Here is a 19582-nt window from a genome sequence, read left to right on the forward strand (position 1 = left end):
AGGTGGCACAATGGTTAAGAGCTCGGCTGCTAACCAAAAGGTCAGCAGTTCAAAACCACCAGATGCTCCTTGGAAGCCTTATGGGGCAGTCCTACTTTGTCCTATAAGGTCGCTGTGAGTCACAATTGACTTAATGGCAAAGGGTTGGGGGAGGATTTGTTTTTAAAATCTTCCCCCATAACATATGTAATAAATTTTTCATAGATTAAAGATTTAAACAAACAAAAAACTCTAAAAATGCTCAAGAAAACACATCAATAATTTTATAATTTTGGGGTGAAAAAGTACTCTCTATGTGTTGTATAAAGGCAAAGAAACTATTGAAATATTTAACTACATTAAACATTAACATTTCTGTATAGGAAAAGACTTGATGAAAACGATGAAAAAGTCAATAAACTGGGGAAAGGGTGCTGGTGATATCACATGACAAACCAAAACCAAACCCGGTGCCGTTGATTCCAACTCATAGCGACCCTACAGGACAGAGGAGAACTGCCCCACAAAGTTTCCAAGAGGCGCCTGGCGGATTCGAACTGCCGACCTTTTGGTTAGCAGCCATAGCACTTAACCACTACGCCACCAGGGTTTCCATCACATGACAGATGATGAATTACTATCCTGAATACAGAAAGCATTCCTCTGAGAGCTCTGGCACTTGGTAGATGTGCAACCTTGGGCAAGGGGCTTGTTCCCTCTAAGACAAAGCTATCTCATCTGTGAAAGGGAGATGCTATTAACAGCCCCTTTCTCACAGAGTTATTCTGAAGACTAAATGAGATGTTGTTGGTAAAGTACTAAGCCCAGAGTCTGAACACAGCAAGGAAATCATCAGATGGGCAACCAGAGAGTATATTCCAGAGCACGGCCACTGCCTGCTACACCGTCTGCAAAACAAAAACAGTGGAAAACAACATAAACGTGTCTCAGTAAGGCAGTTAAGAGTGCATCTATTCAACAGGATGCTAAGCAGTGGTTTAAAAAGATGAGGTAGCTCAATATTTACTAACACAGATGTCCTCAAACTCTGGGCATATTCAATCCCATTCATTTATTCAACAAATATTTATTCAAAGTTTAGTGTATGCCAGGCACTGTTCTAGGTGCTATGGATAGAACAGTGAAGAAGATGCCAGAAATCCCTGTCCACGGTACAGTCTAGTGGGGGAAGCAGACAATAAATGAATCATTCAATAGAATATATAGTGGATCAGCTGATGATAAGTGATAGAGAACAAAATAAAGCAGGAAAAGAGGAAAGGCAGTGTGAGAGGAGACAGGGTTACGGCTTCAAGGGGGGAGATCCCTAATAAATCCTTACTGAGAAAGTGACATTTGAACATGATTTTAAATATTTATACACACGTGGACACACATAAAAGCATAGAAAAACACACTAAACTGCTAATGTCATTGCACCTTTACTTTCTAGTTTCCGTACACTGCAGTATTTATTTTAAAATAAATACAGAGAACATTTAATCATCAACAAAGCATTTAGGAGAGAAAATGAAAATGAATTTCTACAGACAAGTACTGTAACGACTCTGAGCTGAGTATTAAAGACCCGCTCCAGTTCCCAGGGAAACCCTGGTGGCGTAGTGGTTAAGTGCTACAGCTGCTAACCAAAGGGGTCGGCAGTTCGAATCCACCAAGCGCTCCTTGGATACTCTGTGGGGCAGTTCTACCCTGTCCTATAGGGTCGCTATGAGAATCTACCAGGCGCTCCTTGGAACCTCTGCGGGGCAGTTCTACTCTGTCCTGTAGGGTCGCTGTGAGTCGGAATCGGCGTCGGCTCCACCGCACTGGGTTTGGTTTGGGTTTGCCCGCTCCCAGACCTGAGGTTGGGGGTCTGATGCCCGGTGCTGCAGTGCCACCTTGTGGCCAGTCGCCTGACTGCTTTAAAGGAAGCAAGAGGCAAGATGCACAACCATTAAAAAACAAACCGTTGCTGTAGAGTTCTGGCTCCCGGCAGCCTGTATCCCAGAGCAGAACCGCACTCCACAGTTTCCAGCTGTGGCGATGTTTGGGAAGTGGATCGCCAGGGCTTTCTTCCGAGGTGCCACCGGGTGGATTCAAACTGTCAACCCTTCGGTTAGTGCCAAGAGCTTAACTGTTTGTGGTTATAAAAACATGTCTGTCCTACAGAGACTGAAAGGGAATATTGGCAAATACAAACACAATTTGATCTGTTGGGGTGGCACGGTCATGGGGAAACTTATTTAGCTTGGATTCTCAATCATAACCCACAACCCATTTGTGTCAAGTCGATTCTGACTCATACAGGACAGAGCAGAACCACCCCACAGGCTTTCCAGAAGTGCCTGGGGAATTCAAACTCCCAACCTTCTGGTTAGCAGCCATAGTTCTTAACCACTGTGCCACCAGGGTTTCCTAAAAAAACCCAATGCCATCAAATCAATTCCGACTCATAGCAACCCTACAGTAGAGCAGCACTGCTCTGTATGATTTCCAAGGAGCACCTGGTGGATTCGAACTACCAACCTTTTGGTTAGCAGCCGTAGCTTTTAGCCACTACGTCACCAGGGTTTCCTGTCAATCATAGGTTTATTATAATGTTTCATTCCTTTATTTGTTACTATCCAATGAAGAGGGGCCTGAGTATCCCAGATCTACAACCCAGGCCATTTGCATGTGTCCCCAAGAAACTTGGAGGATTCATAAAGCAGAGTAAGAGGACCTCAGGCTACATGTTGGGTGGGGGCGGGGGGGGTAAGAGGTCTTCCTCAATGAGAGTGCCTGGGGAACCAGGTCCCAGAAAACTGTCTGGAATAAGCACCTAATCCCCGCCCTCAAATGATTAATCACTAGCTGAGCATGTGCAGAGAGCACTAGTGCTCCCCACCCCCCAGCCAGAGGAGACTGTGTGAGGGGGCTCCGCTGCCTGGAAGTCTGTTCCCTCCCTCTCCATCCTTCAAGTCGCCTCCTCTCGGAAGCTTCCCTTACCTCCCAGGCTAGCTCGAGGGCTCTTCCTATAATGTGCCCTCTGCTTACTCATCATTCATCATTCTGACAAGGAATTGCTGCTTTCTCTGTGAATCTCCCTGCTAGGCTACGAGCAGATTGGAGAGGGATGGGACTTGGAAAACAGACAGACTTGCACTGAATCCCAGCTCTGCATGACTTCAGGCAAGTGTCTCTAAGCTTCAACTCCCCCTCTATAAAGTGGGGGTATTAGTACTGTAGCCACTTCATGTTGCTGCTGTGAGAACTAATAACAGCAGCTGGCACTTATGAGTACTGGGGGCCAAGCACTTGTCTAAGCACATTATATGTATTAAGTTCATACACTGAAGCCACCTCTGTGGAATAAGTGTTGATCACAGTGCCAGCACAGAGTACTGCTCAACTATTTCTATTGTCTCCCCAGTTCCCAGCACATAGTCTGTTGTGTTCTCAATAAAAATGAATGACCTACTCCCCCAGCCTAATATGGCAAAGAACAGGACAAGATCATATCAAGACTGAAACTTAAACCACCCGTTTGGATAGCTAGCTGCCTGGTTCTGTTGCCAATAAAAGACTCAAGCGCCACACAAAAGGACCTCAAGGAGAGTAGGCAGCTCTGGCAGATGCAAGCGCCCTGGAGGGAGAAGTGGAGCAAATGCTTCATGATAATGCCTGCAGGGAAGAGAGCAACTCTCTGAGCTAGTCAGGCTCCCCTCAGGCAGGGCCCAGGTGGAGGCTGCCAGCCCAGGATGGGCCTCAGCTTGCTTTAATAATCCCTCTAGCTATGACCCCTCCCCAGACTCCCTAGAGACCAATCTCAAACACACCTAGCCAGTGGCTTCTGGCAATGCTTCCTGAAGCAATCACCCCATTTGAAGATCACACCCTGTCCTTACTTTCTACCACTCTCAAGTGGTCAGGGTGGTGATCCTCACAGTTGAGGGTCAACAGGCAAGATCACTGATGAAAGTTGGGTCTAATGGGAAGAAGGAGGGCTTGCAGAAACTCAACCCACCCATATATACTTCCCCAAGAGCAAGATCACTGAGAATTACACACCACGTGGGAAGCATGTTCTGAGCTGGGAGTGCGCAGCCTCTCCCCCACCCAACACCTTGGAAGTGGTTCCACTGAAAATATGCCCAAAAAAGGAAGCAGAGATGTGCAGAGATCAGAACTGGTACCAAAATGTCGCTGGATCACACCTATGGCCACATTCACCCTACTGTCTCTCACCGCCAGGCTGGTTCTTCTCCTTGAAACCTTCCCCTCTCCTCTCTTCCTGGCTTCTTCCTGCTCTCTTTTCTAGTCTCATTTTAAATGTCACTTCCTCTGGGAGGCCTTCTGTGATTCCCCGAATGTATAATGTCCTTCTCTTACATGCTTCCAGAGCACCCAAACTTCTCCTCCAGAGTACTCATCTTATTTGCCATTAATTATGTGTCTGTCTTCCTCACTGGACTGTGTGCTGTGGCCACCCTCATGGTCACCTCTCTTGGACCTCCAGTGAGAGGGCCACACAGTTGGCTTCAGGAGCCCAGCCCACGGCTTCCATGGATCCTGAACTCTCCTCTGAGCAGCCCCGCTCCACATGTCTCCCATCTCTGACTCTGAGGTCTTGATCAAGCAGGACCTGTGCTGTTGTCTACGTATGGGTTCAAGAATGAGAGGTTCCAAATGGGAGGATGCCAGACATTAACACAGCTGACAGCCTAAAGCTTCATCTCACCAAATGTAAAACTCACCTCCTTGTTTCAACAGTGACATTTATAAAGACAATCTCAAAAGAACAGAAAGGAAGGTGTAGTTACTTATCTGGAACGTTACTTGATATTTTATTATTTTTAAATTATATGTCATTGGACTTTCTGTTTAAACTACAAAAGGAGCACAATGTTGTTGCTATAACCCAAAACCCAGTAGAGGTATACAAAAAAAAAGCCTTCAACCCCTGCTTCCACTTACCTAAGGTAACCACTGTGAGGTAATCACTGTATTCTTCCCACAGTGAGATAATCACTGCATTCTTCCAAGTCTTTCTGCCAGGCAACATAAACACATACAACAAAGGGGACTAGGGTCACACTCTCAAATGCCTGCAGGGCTCAGGCAGATCACATCAAGAGTGAAGTTGTACGTATAACAGAATAAGGACAAATGGGACCTGTGGCTAACTAAAGTTCAAATTGGAAAGCTTTAAGATAACCACTTAAAGCTTTCCAATTTGAACATTCGTAAAACAATGAGCGGGCCATACAAAGGATGTGGGAGGGGTATAAGACAGAGAGCTCTGTGGGCAAGGTAGGAGAGCTGATAAGAGTTCAGATTTTAGAGCCCTGGTCCCAGCCCAGGCCACTGTTTATTGGCTAGTGGAACACATGTAAGTTATTTAGCCTCTCTGTGCTTCAAATTTCTCACCTGAAAAAAGGTAGTATCAATAATACCTACCTTGTAAGTTTGTTGTGAGAAGAAAGAAAATAACACGAAACATTTGATACTGTGCCTCGCATACTAGTACAAAGTATTTGCCACCATGGGCCACCAGTTTGCAACTCCTGCTGGAGACTTTAATCTGCAATCCGCTTTTTAAGTCTATTCATACACCATGGCCTTCCCTCATGTCAATACATACAGAGCTAACTTGAAGAATGAAATCAATGTCACTAAACTGTACATGTAGAAATTGTTTCATTGGTATATATTCTGCTGTGTATATTCTTAACAACAAAATTTTTTTTAAAAAATACATACAGAGATAGTTCCTTTTTAATAGCTGTCTAATAACTGCTAAGGAGCCCTAGTGGTGCAACAGTTAAGCACTCGGCTGCTAACCAAAAGGTTGGCAGTTCGAGCCCAGCTGGCTGCTCAACAGGAGGAAGACCTGGCTATCTGCTCGCATAAACCTTACAGCCTAGAAAACCCTATGGAGCGGTTCTACTCTGTTGCATGAGGTCACCATGAGTCAAAGTCAACTCGACGGTACCTAACAACACCATACCCCTGATGGTGCTCCCGTTTGTTCCAGCTTTTTGCCACTACAAACAGCTGGAAAAGAAAAATCTTTATAAATATCACTTTTTGCATCAGTGTTTTACTTCTGCAGGAGAGACTCCTATAAGTAAGCTGCTGGGTTGCAGGTATGAATATTTTAATATTAGATATTTTCAGATTATGGTCCTCAAAAGTTGGGGTAATTCATACGCCCACCAGCAATGTATGGGAGTACCCATTTCCCAATTCACCTGCTAACACTGGTTTTATCAATCCTTGTAGCTTTTTGCTAATTAGAAAGGTGAAAAAGATATTGTTTTAATTGGCATTCTGCTAGTGATTACTTTTTGAGGCAGAGATCCCAAGTTCCTTTCTTGCTCCTTTTCTTCTTTAGCAAAAAGAATTCCTATTTTTAGCTAAACACACCTTAGGCTCTCTTGCACTCAGTGTGGCTAAGTTCTATTCAGTAAGATGTAAATGTGAGTGCTGTGTGAGATTTTTTAAAAGTGTATCTCAAAAGAGGTAGGGAACACCCTTCTTTCCCCCTTTATCCTCCTGATTCTGGAATGTTGGTGTGATAACTGGAGCTCAAGCAGCAATCCTGGATCAGGAGGCGATCTGCTATGGATGGAAAAGCAGCAGGATGTAAGGAACCAGGGTCCATGATGACTTTGATCCCATCATACCAATCCTAGACTGCCTACCTCTGTACTTCCTTGTGTGATGGTATAAACCCTTATAAGTTTAAGCTATTGTTATTCAGGGGCTGTCTATTACATGCAACCAAACCTAGTCATAACTAATGTATCTTCTGATCCCCAACAGTTAAAACTAAACCCTTATTTCCTTTCTGTAACACATACAAATAATTATGACCTCTATGTTTTATTTGTCTAATGCTTATTTAAGTGTCCTAAAAGTGGAACATTTATTTCCCCACTCTCATCCTTCCTTCCAAAGTCTTAGGTTTTGTAGAGATGGTTTAGAATTTTTAGTTTCAGCCTATGTTTTTCCTTACGGTGGGTCCCTTCCATTTAAAAAATTCTTATTTAACACACAATAATTCCAATTCATGATCCAATTCCAATTTCATATAGAGATTAAACTATATGCACTAAAATGCACTGCTTCTCACTGTTTCCTACACTCTTCTCGTCCCCTACTGCAGTATTTCTGCTCTGCTTCAGTCGTCCTTTGTTTAGAGAGCTTCGCTGGACATTTTCCTCAGGTAGACTTAATGACAAATGTTGTGTCCTCACATGTTTGAAAACGAGTTTCTTTTGCAACTGCATTTGACTGACGTCTTGGCTGGGTGTGCAAAAGAATGCAGTCCCTTTCTCCCGTCAACAGTCTGAAGACATCTTTCCACTGCCTTCCAGCCTCCAAGGTTGCATATGGGAAGCCCAATGAAAGCCTAACCCTCTTTCCTTTACAACCTGTCCTTTCTTCCTAAAAAATGTAAACATTTTCTTTCTTCTTGGAGTTTAGGAATTTTACTAGAAAACGTCTAAATGCTGGTCTTTGTGTGAGCTGAATGAATCCATTTAAGCTGAAGAATCAAGTCTTTCTTCAACCCAGTGAATTTTTCTTCTATTGTTTTTCTAACTATTTCCTCTCTACCTGTTCCTTTTTCTCCTTCTGGAATTCCTATCATTCACCCACCAGGTCTCCTGGATAAGGCCCCAAGTGTATACCACATTTTAATTCATCATTTCCATTTCTTTTTATTATTGCTCTGGATTGTTGACATATTGCTTCCATTTGACCTTCCAAACCACTAATTGCAGTTCTTCTGTTGATTTTTTTTTTTTTTTAATTCAAAAATCACATTTTTTTAGTTCATGAAAGCCTCTGGTACACTTTAATCTGGTCTCTTTGGAAGTTTTCTCCTTCTAAATTAAAGTTCTTGTGCATCTTTTCCATTCATCTTGCCTCAAAGGAGCTGCTGCTGAGTGTGAAGCTTGTCTTCCCTACCTTCTATGGCCAAGTCTCCTTAAATGTGTTGTCATTGGTCTTTGCCTATTGATGGGTGAAGTTTCCTTACCTCTGGTCATGATGGGCTGCTTGAGCTTCTGGCGCAGTGGCAACTGCAGCTTCTCTCATGGGATCCATCTTTAATCAGAATCGAAAGCACAGACAGAAGAGAGGAACTCCAGTTCTAGAACCAGACTGACCTATATTCAAAGCCCAGCTCTGCTATTTACTTTCTGTGTGTGACCTCAGGAAAATTACTTATCTCTGAGTCTCAGTTTTCTCCTATGCTCTTTGCTTTAAACCAGCAGTTCTTTCCAGCATCCTCTTTAGGGAAGCTAATCCCACCAATATGTAAGTTTTAGGTAACTTGCTTCTTCTTCTAAGCACTCTCTGAAGTACTTGTGGTGTAGTTATTCATAGAATATCAGGAAAGACTGGGCTCCTGGGCAGCAAGGCATAAGAAGCTGCCTCTTCAGTGACAAAAGGTTGACAGCAGGGCGAGGCTACTAGAAGAATCTGAAAAATATTTTAATATTTCAGTTTTTAATATTTTTGTGAGTGATTCTACCTGAATAAAATCTCCCAGGAAACTTCCAGGGAAACACTCTCTGCCTCTTCCCAAATTCTTTTATGTTACACCTCAAGATCTGAGGGCCACTGCCACGGCCACAAAGGGGATGGATGCCAGGAACCATAACAGAGTCCATGTTGGCTTCAACCCTGAAACGCTTATTGAGAACTTACTGTAAGGCATTGAGCAAAAGGATACAATAATGGGCAAGACACAGCCTCTGCCTTAAGCTCGAAGTCTAGTCAAGGGTGTAAGACAGGAGGTCTGGGGAACACCAAAAACATATCTAATGCGGAATGTGGTTGGGCCACAAGAGGAGGTTAAAACAAATGTCTGAGGGTTTCAGGAAAGGAGCACTCCCATCAGCTAGAGAGTAGGAGAAAAGAATTTTTAGAGGAGATCACTAAACAGGGTGAGCAGAATCTCAAGAATAAGAGCAGGAGCCAAGAGGTTAGCCAGAGGATTGCAGTCCCTTGAAGAAAATGATCATGTCTTATTCGTATCATATTCCCTTACTCCACAACCCACATGGCCAAGCACTGTGAACTTGCCCTTTCTGATCAAGTGTTTTAAGCAATGACAGCTGAAAGTGAGGAGGGGAGCTGAAATGGAAAAAGTGAGAGGGGTTTGTCGTTAGTCCCGGAGACCTCACCGAGGTGGAGACGGAGGAGGTTGCCCAAGTAACCCCAGCTGTTGGGGACTTAGATACAGAACATTTACCTTCTGGGTGGCAGCATGAGAGAGTGAGAAAGAAAGAGAAGAAAACCATTGATTTCAGAACCAATACAGGAAGCCCCAAAGCTTAATCTGGTGAGAAAAAAAACCACTGAGGATGCCTGATGCCCCAAGAACCACTCTGTACTCCTCAGCCCCATCAGACTCCACTTGGTAGGCAGTTTCTCTGACTGAACACCACCTGGCTCACCTATACCCAGCATGTACCTTACAGTGCATGGCCATCTGCTCAAGAGGACACATGTCACCACAGATCAGTGTACTGACTTACCAGGAATATATGCTGGGCGTCAAAATCCCCAGGCCAAAAGGACATACCATCCCAGCACGTCTCTTTCCGAACAGTAGCTGCTGTAAAATTAGGGGAAAATAATTTGATTTACATCAATGTTCTATATGTAAGATTTGTTTTTCAAAGGTCAGCCAGGTCAGACCAACTATATAGCGCTACAACATCTGATTTCAACCTGTTTTTTGAAATGTCAAAAATTTTCCCAATAGATCAATATTTGATATCATCATTAGCCTATTAGGTAGCAAAGCCTGCCCTAAAATCACTGAACTAAATAGATGCATCCTCTTCAGTCACTCGTCTCCTTTCTCATATGCTTTGGACACATGCTATGGTAAATAAGCATGTGAGGACTTGTATGGGGACTCTAACCCCAAGAATAATGTTAACTTCATGGGAAATGCATTTTAGCCAACCAAAAAATACCAGCCAAGGCCTCGAGGACTGCCAGGCAAGAGAGGATCTCAGGAGTGCCCAGACAAATGGCTGTCTGGGGCACATGGCTGTCTGAAAAATGAGTGTGTGGCAAGGGAGGGGGTGTCTAGCATGCCCCCCAACTCAGGGCCAACCTGTCCGCAGCCCCAGGGGCACATGCAAGCATTTATGCACGAGGTGCCTGTTGATGGACCTCCGAACCTGCAGAGAGTCCACTGCTGGCTCATGTTGTATTCGCCATGGTGGCCACTCAAAAGCACCCCATCTCTTATGCCCCTACGCCACAATCCACACCTGTCCAGTGTTGGCAGGCAGCCCCACAGCCTCCTTCACTGAGAAGGCTTGTCTTGGCTTCAGTTCCCTCGGGTCCCTCCTTCCACACAAAATGTTTCTGCATCTTCTCCTGGTCCTTCTCTCCCACTTCAGCGAAAGAGGTTTAAGTCTGACAGCCAGCAATGGCCCCTACCCTGGGCTCAGTGATTCAGCCTCTTCCACTTCTCCCTCGGTCAGTCACTCTGCTATCTCACAAATTCAGCCTCTTTTACTCCATCAGCCCTTCCCTCTACGAATATCACCAGTTCTCCCCTTTCTTCAAAACAGCTTTGACTCTTGAACTCCAGTCTGTTTTTCAGTCAGACACTGCTGACTTCCTCACTACCACACCTTCTCACTACCCATCCCCTCGGGAACCTCCTACCTGACAGCTCAGTACACACTGCTCCCTCCCAGGTCACAAAACCAAAAAACCAAACCCACTGCCATTGAGTCGATTCCGACTCATAGTGACCCTATAAGACAGAGTAGAACTGCCCCACAGGGTATCCAAGGAGTGGCTGGTGGATTTGAACTGCTGACCTTCTGGTTAGCAGCCGAGCTCCACTGCACCATCAGGGCTCTCCCAGGTCACCAGGACCTCCTAACTGCTGAGTCTACTAGTCTAATGCTCTCCTACCTCTTGGTAGCTTTTAACATTGCTCACCAGTCCCTCTTTCTGAAAATTCATCTTTCAACCCCTAATTATAGCTTAATTATTCTTTCTCTCCTCCCATCTCCTTACTCTTTTTGGCCACTCTGCTGACATCTCTTTCTTCTGCTCAGATACCCTGCCAGTAACCCCTTCCCTTCATCCTCTCACCATTCAGAGATTCCTCTTCACCATTCTTCTCAGCCCTTTCCCTGGGTGGACAGAATCCAAGATCCCCAGAGGCCTGACCGCCCTTGAGTCTCACCACCACCCTGCGCTCTCTGCCCCACACTTCAAGCTCCAGTAACTAAGTAACGAACCAGTTAGAGAAATACATAACTGCTCGAGGCTCACCCACTCGCTGGGCTGCTTCCCACAGCTGGGTCTCTGCTCAGCTACTTCCTTTTGTTACACCTTGAGCCACTGCTCACCAAAGTTTTTGATCCATCATTACCAACTATTTTGAAAAAAATTAGGCAAGCACCTCTAATGTATTTATTTCCAAATTAAAGACACATTCTCATGTACCACTAGATCATTTGCATCATAAAACAAATTTCAAAGAGCTAGATGAAATAAATGTTTAAATTATTCTATTTTATGCATTAATACAAAAAACTTTTCATCTTTATTTTTAATAAATTTTAATGAGAGCAAGAGAATTGATATGCTTTTTTTAGTGTTTTGAACAAAGTTTTTATGGATATACAAAATACATACAGAAAAGTACACACAATATAAGTGTATAGCTCAAAAAAATTTTATAAGGTGAACATACCTATGTAACCAGCACCCAGATCAAGAAAGAGAACACTGCCAGCCACCCACAAGCTTCTCGTACTATCTTCTATCACTACGCACCTCCCAAGGGTAACCACCATTCTGACTTCTAACAGCAAAGATTAGTTCTGTTTTTAAATTTTATACAAATGGAATTGTAGAGTATATATTCTTTTGTGTCTGACTGAACAGTATAAAATTCATCTAGACTTTTGCATGGAATTGTTCATTCATTCTTATTGATTACCATATTCCATTGCAGATGTATACTACAACGTTTTTGTCCATTCAATTACTGATGGACACCAAGGCTGTTTCCAGTTTGGGCTATTTCACGCGCTGCTGCTATGAACATTCTTGTGCATGTCTTTTGGTACATACTCATATGCATATGCATTTCTGTTGGGTAGACATCTAGGAGTGAAACTACTGGGTCACAAGGTATTATATTCAGCTTCGGTAGATGATGTCAGTTTTCCAAAGCGGCTAAACTCTATTTGTACTCCCTTCAACAAGGCATGAGAATTCCAGTTGCTCTACATCCTTGCCAACATTTGATATTGTCTGTCTTTTACATTTTAGCCATTCTGGTGGATGAGATACCACAAAGTAAATATTACTATACCTTTTACAGAAACCCTGGTGGCGTAGTGGTTAAGAGCCACAGCTGCTAGCGAAAAGGATGGCAGTACGAATCCACCAGACACTTCTTGGAGACGCTATAGGGCATTCGTATTCTGTCCTACGGGGTCATGATGAGTCAGAATTGACTTGATGGCAATGGTTTTTTGTTTGTTTGCTTTTTATCCCTTTTACAGATGAGGAGAGTGAGGTTAAATGCCTCTCTTAAACTTGCAAACCTAATGTGAGTCAGAGCAGAAACCTGGGTCTAGGGACTCTAAATATGGTGCTGTTTCCACTTGTAGCCAAATGCTGCTTTCAACATAAGCACCCAACTACGGGGAGACACTAACAAAAAAACAAAAACCCAATAAAAAGAACACACTTATGGACTCTAATTCTAATACCACTCATGACAGAAAAGAGAGAATAAAATGGTCTACCAATTCAACTTTGAGACTGACACATTAAAAAAAGGTCTGGACATATATACCCCCAAAGTATTAACAATGGGATACTGGTTGCTCATTTCTGTTTTTTGTCTCTTTATTTTCTTATTTTCTACAATTAACATTTAACAATGAGAAAAGTCCTTTTTTTTAAATTAAGATATAATTCACATACCATAAATTCACCCTTTTGAAGAGGTTTTTTGGTATATTTACTAAGTTGTGCAACTATCACAACTTTCCAATTTCAGAACATTTTCATCACCTCAAAAAGAAATCTCATACACGTTAGCAGCCACCCCCCATTCTCCACTCCCCTCAGCTTCTGGCAACTGCTAGTCTAGTTTCTGTCTCTATGAATTTGCCTCTCCTGGATATTTCATGGAGCACTGGTGGTGCAGTGCTTAAGAACTCAGCTGCTAACCAAAAGATCGGCAGTTTCAATCTAACAGCTGCTCCTTGGAAACCTTATGGGGCAGCTCTACTTTGTTTTATAGGGTCAGTATGAGTCGCAATCAACTGGACAGCAATGGATTTTGGAGGCTGGATATTTTGTATAAATGGAATAATGTACTATGCAGCTTTCTGTGTCTGGTTTCTTTCACTTAGCACAATGTTTCGACATCCATCCATGTTGCAGCATCAATCAGTACTTCATTCCACTGTATGAATATACCATATTTTGTTTATCCATTCATCAGTTGATGAACATTTGAGTTGTTTCCACTTTTTGGCTATTACAAATAATGCCACTATTAACATTCAAATATAAGTTTTTGTGTGGACATATGTTCTCAATTCCCATTGGTATATACATAGGAATGGAATTCCTGAGTCATATTACCATGTTTAACTCTATGTTTGAGGAACTACCGAACTGTCTCTCAAAGTGGCTGGACCATTTTACATTCTCACCAACAATGGACTAAGGTTTCAATTTCTCTACATCCTCGTCAACACTTGTTACTGTCCATCTTTTTTATTATAGCCACCCTAATGGGTGTGAAGTGGTATCTCACTGTGGTTTTCAATTGCATTTCCCTAGTGACTAGTGAAAGGAACCCTGGTGGTGAAGTGAAAGGTTGGCAGTTCGAACCCACCAGCCACTCTGAGGGAGAAAGACGTGGCAGTCTGCTTTTGTTAAGATTTACAGCTTTGGAAACCCTATGGGGCAGTTCTACTCTGTCCTATAAGGTCACTGTCAGTCAGAATCTACTCAAGGGCAACTGGTTTTGTTTTTTTCATGACTAACGATGTTGAAAACCTTGACATACGTTTAATGGCCATTTGGGCAATTGTCTACTCAAATCATTTGCTCATTTTTTAATAGGATTATTTGTCTTTTTATTGAGTAGTAAGAGTTCTTTATATATTCTGGATACTAAATCCTTATCAGATATATAGTTTACAAGTATTTTCTCCCATACTGTGCATTGTCTTTGCACTTAGCATAACGTTTTCGACATTGATAGCGTCCTTTGAAGCGGAAGTTTTTAATTTTGATGAATTCCAATTTATTTTTTTCTTCCGTTGCTTGTGCTTTTGCTGTTCTAAGAAACCATCGCCTAGTCCAAGATATTTAGAATTTACACATACATTTTCTTCTAAGAGTTTTATAGTTTTAGCTCTTACATTAGATCTTTGATCCATGTTTAGTTAATTTTTGTATATGGTGTGAGGTGCATACAGATTTCCAGTTGTTACAGCACTGTTTGTTCAAAAGACTATTCTTTCCTCATTTAACTGTCGACACCACTGTTGAAAATCAATTGACCACAGATGTATGGGGAAAAGTTATTTTTAATTTACTGAATTCAGCTGCCTCACTGAAGTCTTTTCTGAGCTTTAAAGTATTTTTACACAGATAAGGCTGGCTTCAACTTACACAGATCAACCATCTACTCTATGCTATTCACTTAGGGCATGATATCTATAGAACACCGTCACAGTTTCAGAGTTCAGCAGCCTTGGATTGAAGACCTTCAGCAAGTTCCTTAGCCAATCTGATAACAACAACCACCGACAATAATTACTAACACTATATAAGCTTACTCTGAGCTGGGTGCTGTTGGAAGCACTTTACATGTACCAACTCACTGAATACTCAATTACCCTATTATTATCCCCATTTAACAGATGAAGTAACTAAAGAACAGATGGTGAGATAATTTGCCCCAGTTCACACAGTCAGCAAGTGGCAGAGCCAGGATTTAATACCAGATAGTGTAGCTCCAGGGTATGCACTCCCAAACACCGTACTACACTGTCTCTGAGTTACAGTTTCCTCTTCTGTACAATATGGGTAGTAACACTAACCTCGTAAGTTTGATACAGGATTAAATGAGATCATGCATGGCAAAGGGCCTGACTCTGAATCTCTTCCTTCAGTACATTTACTCAAAACGCACAACGCCAGGGTAGCAGAGCATGGGCCCAGCCCTCTGGGTACTCACAACCTAGTGGGGAAAAGGCAAGTAAATGTGTGACTATGATCCAGTGAGTGCCTGGGGTGGGGGGGACCACAGGGGCTGTGGGTACCCAGAGGAGGGCAATTCTCCAACTCTCCTCCCCACCAACTGCCTCTCTCCAGGCACCTTTATCTAGCTCAGATAGAGCAGGCCGTGACTCAAGACTCTAGGCATTAAAAAAAAAAAAAAAAAAAAATTTTTTTTTTTTTTTTTTTAAAGATGCAGCCTATGGGCTAATTTCAAACATCCAGGCCATACAAGGCAGAGCAAAATGGGGTAGGGTGGGGGAGGCCTCCAGAGCAATGACCCCTGTCTTTCAGAACTCTTCCTCCCACACATTTCTGTGGTCACAGGCACAGAGGCTGGGGATTAGCAGAGGTGTGACTCACAGGAAAGGCAGTACCATACCCCTGTCACACTCCGGGCAGAGGCCTGCAGCTACTGAGACCCCTGGGTGATGACCAACAATTTCACAGCCCAAGTAAGGCAACCAGCAATCCCAGGAACGAGTCCTTCCAGGCTGCTCTGGGATACAGGGTTCACCTTGCCCTACTAAGTGCAGAAAAGGGAGAGAAGGCTGGGGGGAGGGGTGTCACATCTGTACCCATAGCCCTTCACACATGCTCAGCACCCATTAGGTACTCACTGTTTCATCCATTCACTGATCATTGAGTACTCTCTGCAACCTAGCACTGTTCTAGCTACTGATGATAAATGGCAGACATGATGGAGAAAGTCCCGGCTCTCAGGTAGCTCACACACTCATGGGGAAATGAACAACAATGCACAGAAATAGGATCCATTCAGAGTGACACGTGCTATGAAAAAATAAAAAGAAATAACGTGAAACAGCGAGTTGGGGAGGTGGCAAGTTTAGATGAAGTGAGTAAGGAAGACCTCTCTCAGAAGGGTCATCTGAGCAGAAACCTGAAAAAAAAAACAGTCACGCATGGAACAGAATGGACGAATCCTAGCTCAGCTGTGCTCTAATTTGCTGTGTGGCCTTGGACAAGTCACTTCACCATTCTGGTTTTTCAAAGATAAAATGACATCATGCATGTGAACACACTGCACTCTAAAAAAAAAAAAAAAATTTTTTTTTTTTATGCACTCTAAAGAGCTGTGCAAATGTGAGGAATGAAAGATTTGAAAGCTATCTCTGTGCTTTTCAACATGCCTGAACACATGTTTTCTAGCTAATAAAACACCGGACAGGTATACAGCATAGCTGCGCCACTTTTAGGGTGATTCTTCTCACATCATCTTTTCAAACTGTCCCATAGAGGTTTTTTTAGCACCTTCATTCTGCAGGGTAGCACAAACTGCCAGCTCTGGTCTGCTGGCCCTCCCCTGCTGGAGCCACTGAGCCTTCTCTGCGCAAGGACCCATGTGCTGAACAGGTGGGGACAGCCAACAGGAACAGCCCTCCAGCTTCACCCCGCTGTTGCAGATCCGGTACTCCTGTTTTACAGGAGCCCTAGGCCCGTATGCCTCCTGCACTGCTACAGCGTGTCAGCCCATCCTCATCATCTGGGCTTGAGGTCTCATTTCTACTGGTGAACTCCCAGTGAAGTCCTGATACTCTGCCAATGCCAACCCACAAGGAAATGGGAAGGGGGTGGTGGATCCTGCACTTGATATCACAAGCTACAAGCTGAGGCCATCCCATGAACACAGAGGCTGCCCAGACCAAGACTTGCTTGCCTGCCTCACTTCACATCAAGTGCCTGCCCTCTCGTACTGTGCTTGACCACTATTCCCATCAGTATCTTCCCAAGGTCAACACACCTCTCCTCTTGGTCACAGGGAACCACGCATGCCTGGATCCTGGGCCTCAGTGTCCTCAGTTGCCTGGAGTTTGAGGTGTACATGCCTAACACTACCTATCCCATTCAGACAGCTTATCTCCCCAAAACTGCCTTTCGTTCTCCTGGGCTCCCTGGTGAGCAGAAGCCATTGACTTATACTCTCTAACCATCCAAGGAATGTCTTCCCCAGGTGAGGCCTCCCAGGAACTAGCTTGCCTTGGAAAGTTCCAAATTCATATACAGAACAAAAGTATAAATTCATGTGTCACCTGCTTGCAAGTGGAAAAGTGTTTAATCAACGAACCATAGAAAGAAAGCAACTAGTCTGTTTAAAACTCAGATGCATCATCCAGGTAGGGCTTTCAAGAGCGGGACACAGGGGGAACCGCCCCAGGCAGCATGCAATCCAGGAGCCGTTAAATTTTCCCACCTAGAACCAGGCGGCATTTTGAAGCTCTTCCAACCAAAAGACATAAGCACTGTATATGGATGGCACTGTGTTCACTGACGCTGGAGAAGTCACACCTCCTAACACTCCCATACTGTGGATTTGTGAACAGCTAAGAGGTACAGAAACGGCACTGTAAATAGAATTGAGACACTGTACTTCAAAGAGCCACTGACAGCAGAACCTGGGCATTTTGAAGAGCTGGCACATCTGCTCTGGTTCAAAGAGATGGCCCATCCCGTGCTTGGGGTCCAGCTAAGGATGCACAGGTAGACCTGAGGATCCTACAGTCAGCAGGAGTAGAGGAGGACCTGGACCTAGACTTGTACAAGCCCTTATCAGATTCCTCCTGGGCAGAGTTCACCAATGTGCCAAAAAAGAGGGGCTGCTAGACGTCCTTCTGATGCAGCCACCCTCTATCTATGCCTGCCCATTATTTGCTGTATGCTGCATGTGAACATTTCCTTCAATGAGTTCAGGATTTTGGTAAAGTGTATAAAGTCCATTCGTCCATGTGGCTTGGCCCTTTTTGCCCAGTGGTGTTTAAATCTCAGGGCCTCTACATTTCTTCAGAAACACCAATTCAGTATATGATGAGATGCTACCGAGAATTATCAATTCCATAAGAATATCTACCTTCTCCTCTCTATATAAAAGGTGAGGATTAGCAGTTTTTCTTTCCACTTCTCCTCCCCTTAGACCACTGTTGCTTGAACTGGAATTTTATTTCCACTTTTTCTGTTAATTATAGTTTAATATTATATATCTTCTTTCATTACTTCATTTTTATTCTATTTTATGATCATAATTACAATAATTATTTAGAAATAATTTTATACTTGTCTGTTTAAAACTCAGATGCATCATCCAGGTAGGGCTTTCCAGAGTGGGACAAAGGAATAAGCTACAGCTGTTACGGCTGGGTGACGTCACTTCTAATCCTTCAGACCCTGACTTGGTCATTGATGGATTTCTTGTTTTGATTTATCTCTAAGTTCCTGAAGCATGCCTTCTAGTTATTTTTAGCCCCAGGAATGCTGCATGGGTAATGTAGTTGTGTCACTGCATGACTGAAAAAGAATTTCTGTTACCATAAAATGTGAACAAAAATTTGGCTGAATATAAAATTCTTAGGTCACAATCCTTTTACCTCAAAACATCTAACATCTAGAAGTGTGATGTCTGAACCTCACCTAAATTTTCTTTAGTTTTTTTCTGCCTGGATACTGGGTATCCTCTCTTTACTCTCAAAATTTAAAAAAATTCACCTGGATACTTTAAGCATTTGTTAATTTTTGCTAATTTTGCCTGATTCATGATAAGCTCTTATAATATACAGATTCAAGTGCTTCTTCAGTTCAGGAAAGTTGAACATTCCTTCTTTTCCATTTATTCTGGTCTCCATTTTATGAACTCTGGGCATCCATACATTGGACCAATCCTGTCCATCAAAGGACACTGTCTTAGTTATCTAGTACTGCTATAACAGAAATCTCACAAGCGGCTTTCAGGGACAGAAATTTATTTTCTCATAGTTTTTTGTTGTGGTAGTGTGCCATCAAACCAATTCCGACTCATAGCAACCCTATAAGCCAGAGTAACACCACCCCATAGGGTTTCCTGGGCTGAAATCTCTGCAGGAGCATGGTGCCAGGTCTCTTCTCCTGTGGAGCCACACAGTGGATTCTGACCACTGACCTTTCAGTTATCAGCTAAGCACTTAACCGTTACGCCACCAGGGCTTCTTTCTTAGTGTCATTTTAGGAGGCTAGAAGCCAGAATTCAGGATGCTGGCTCTAGGGAAGGCCCTCTCTCTGTAGTCTCTGGAGACAGATCTCCTTCAGCTTCTGTAGATTTAGCATTCCTTGATTGATTCCTTGGCAATCTTCACATAGCATGCACCTTCTCCTCCATTTGTGCTTACTTCTCTGTGCCTAATCTGCTCTTTTTATATCTCAAAAGTGGGCAGGTTTAAAAAAAAAAAAAGGTGGGTTGATTTAAGACACACCCTGTACTGATAATGGTCTCATTAATATAACAAAGAAAACCCTATTCCCAAAGGGATTACATCCACAG

At 43.3% G+C, this 19582-nt stretch overlaps 1 protein-coding gene across 10 annotated transcripts in view; it reads right to left on the reverse strand.

Moving 5' to 3' along the window:
• Positions 1-19582, reverse strand: part of RALGPS1 (Ral GEF with PH domain and SH3 binding motif 1) — a 407684-nt gene that overhangs the window by 362002 nt on the left and 26100 nt on the right. For 8 of the 10 annotated variants that reach the window (XM_064291416.1, XM_064291415.1, XM_064291413.1 and 5 more), the window contains exons 2-3: positions 9513-9592; positions 8006-8451 (exon numbers count right to left, since the gene is read on the reverse strand). The exons of 1 other annotated variant lie outside the window; for it this stretch is intronic. In XM_064291416.1, the coding sequence (XP_064147486.1) occupies positions 8006-8015 (10 nt within the window). In that variant the 5' untranslated portion in view covers positions 8016-8451; positions 9513-9592. The remainder of the gene's footprint in view (positions 1-8005; positions 8452-9512; positions 9593-19582) is intronic. One more of the 10 variants, XM_064291410.1, reaches the window with a different exon arrangement.

This window comes from Loxodonta africana, chromosome 9 (genome assembly GCF_030014295.1).
Source record: "Loxodonta africana isolate mLoxAfr1 chromosome 9, mLoxAfr1.hap2, whole genome shotgun sequence".
Lineage (NCBI taxonomy): Eukaryota > Metazoa > Chordata > Mammalia > Proboscidea > Elephantidae > Loxodonta > Loxodonta africana.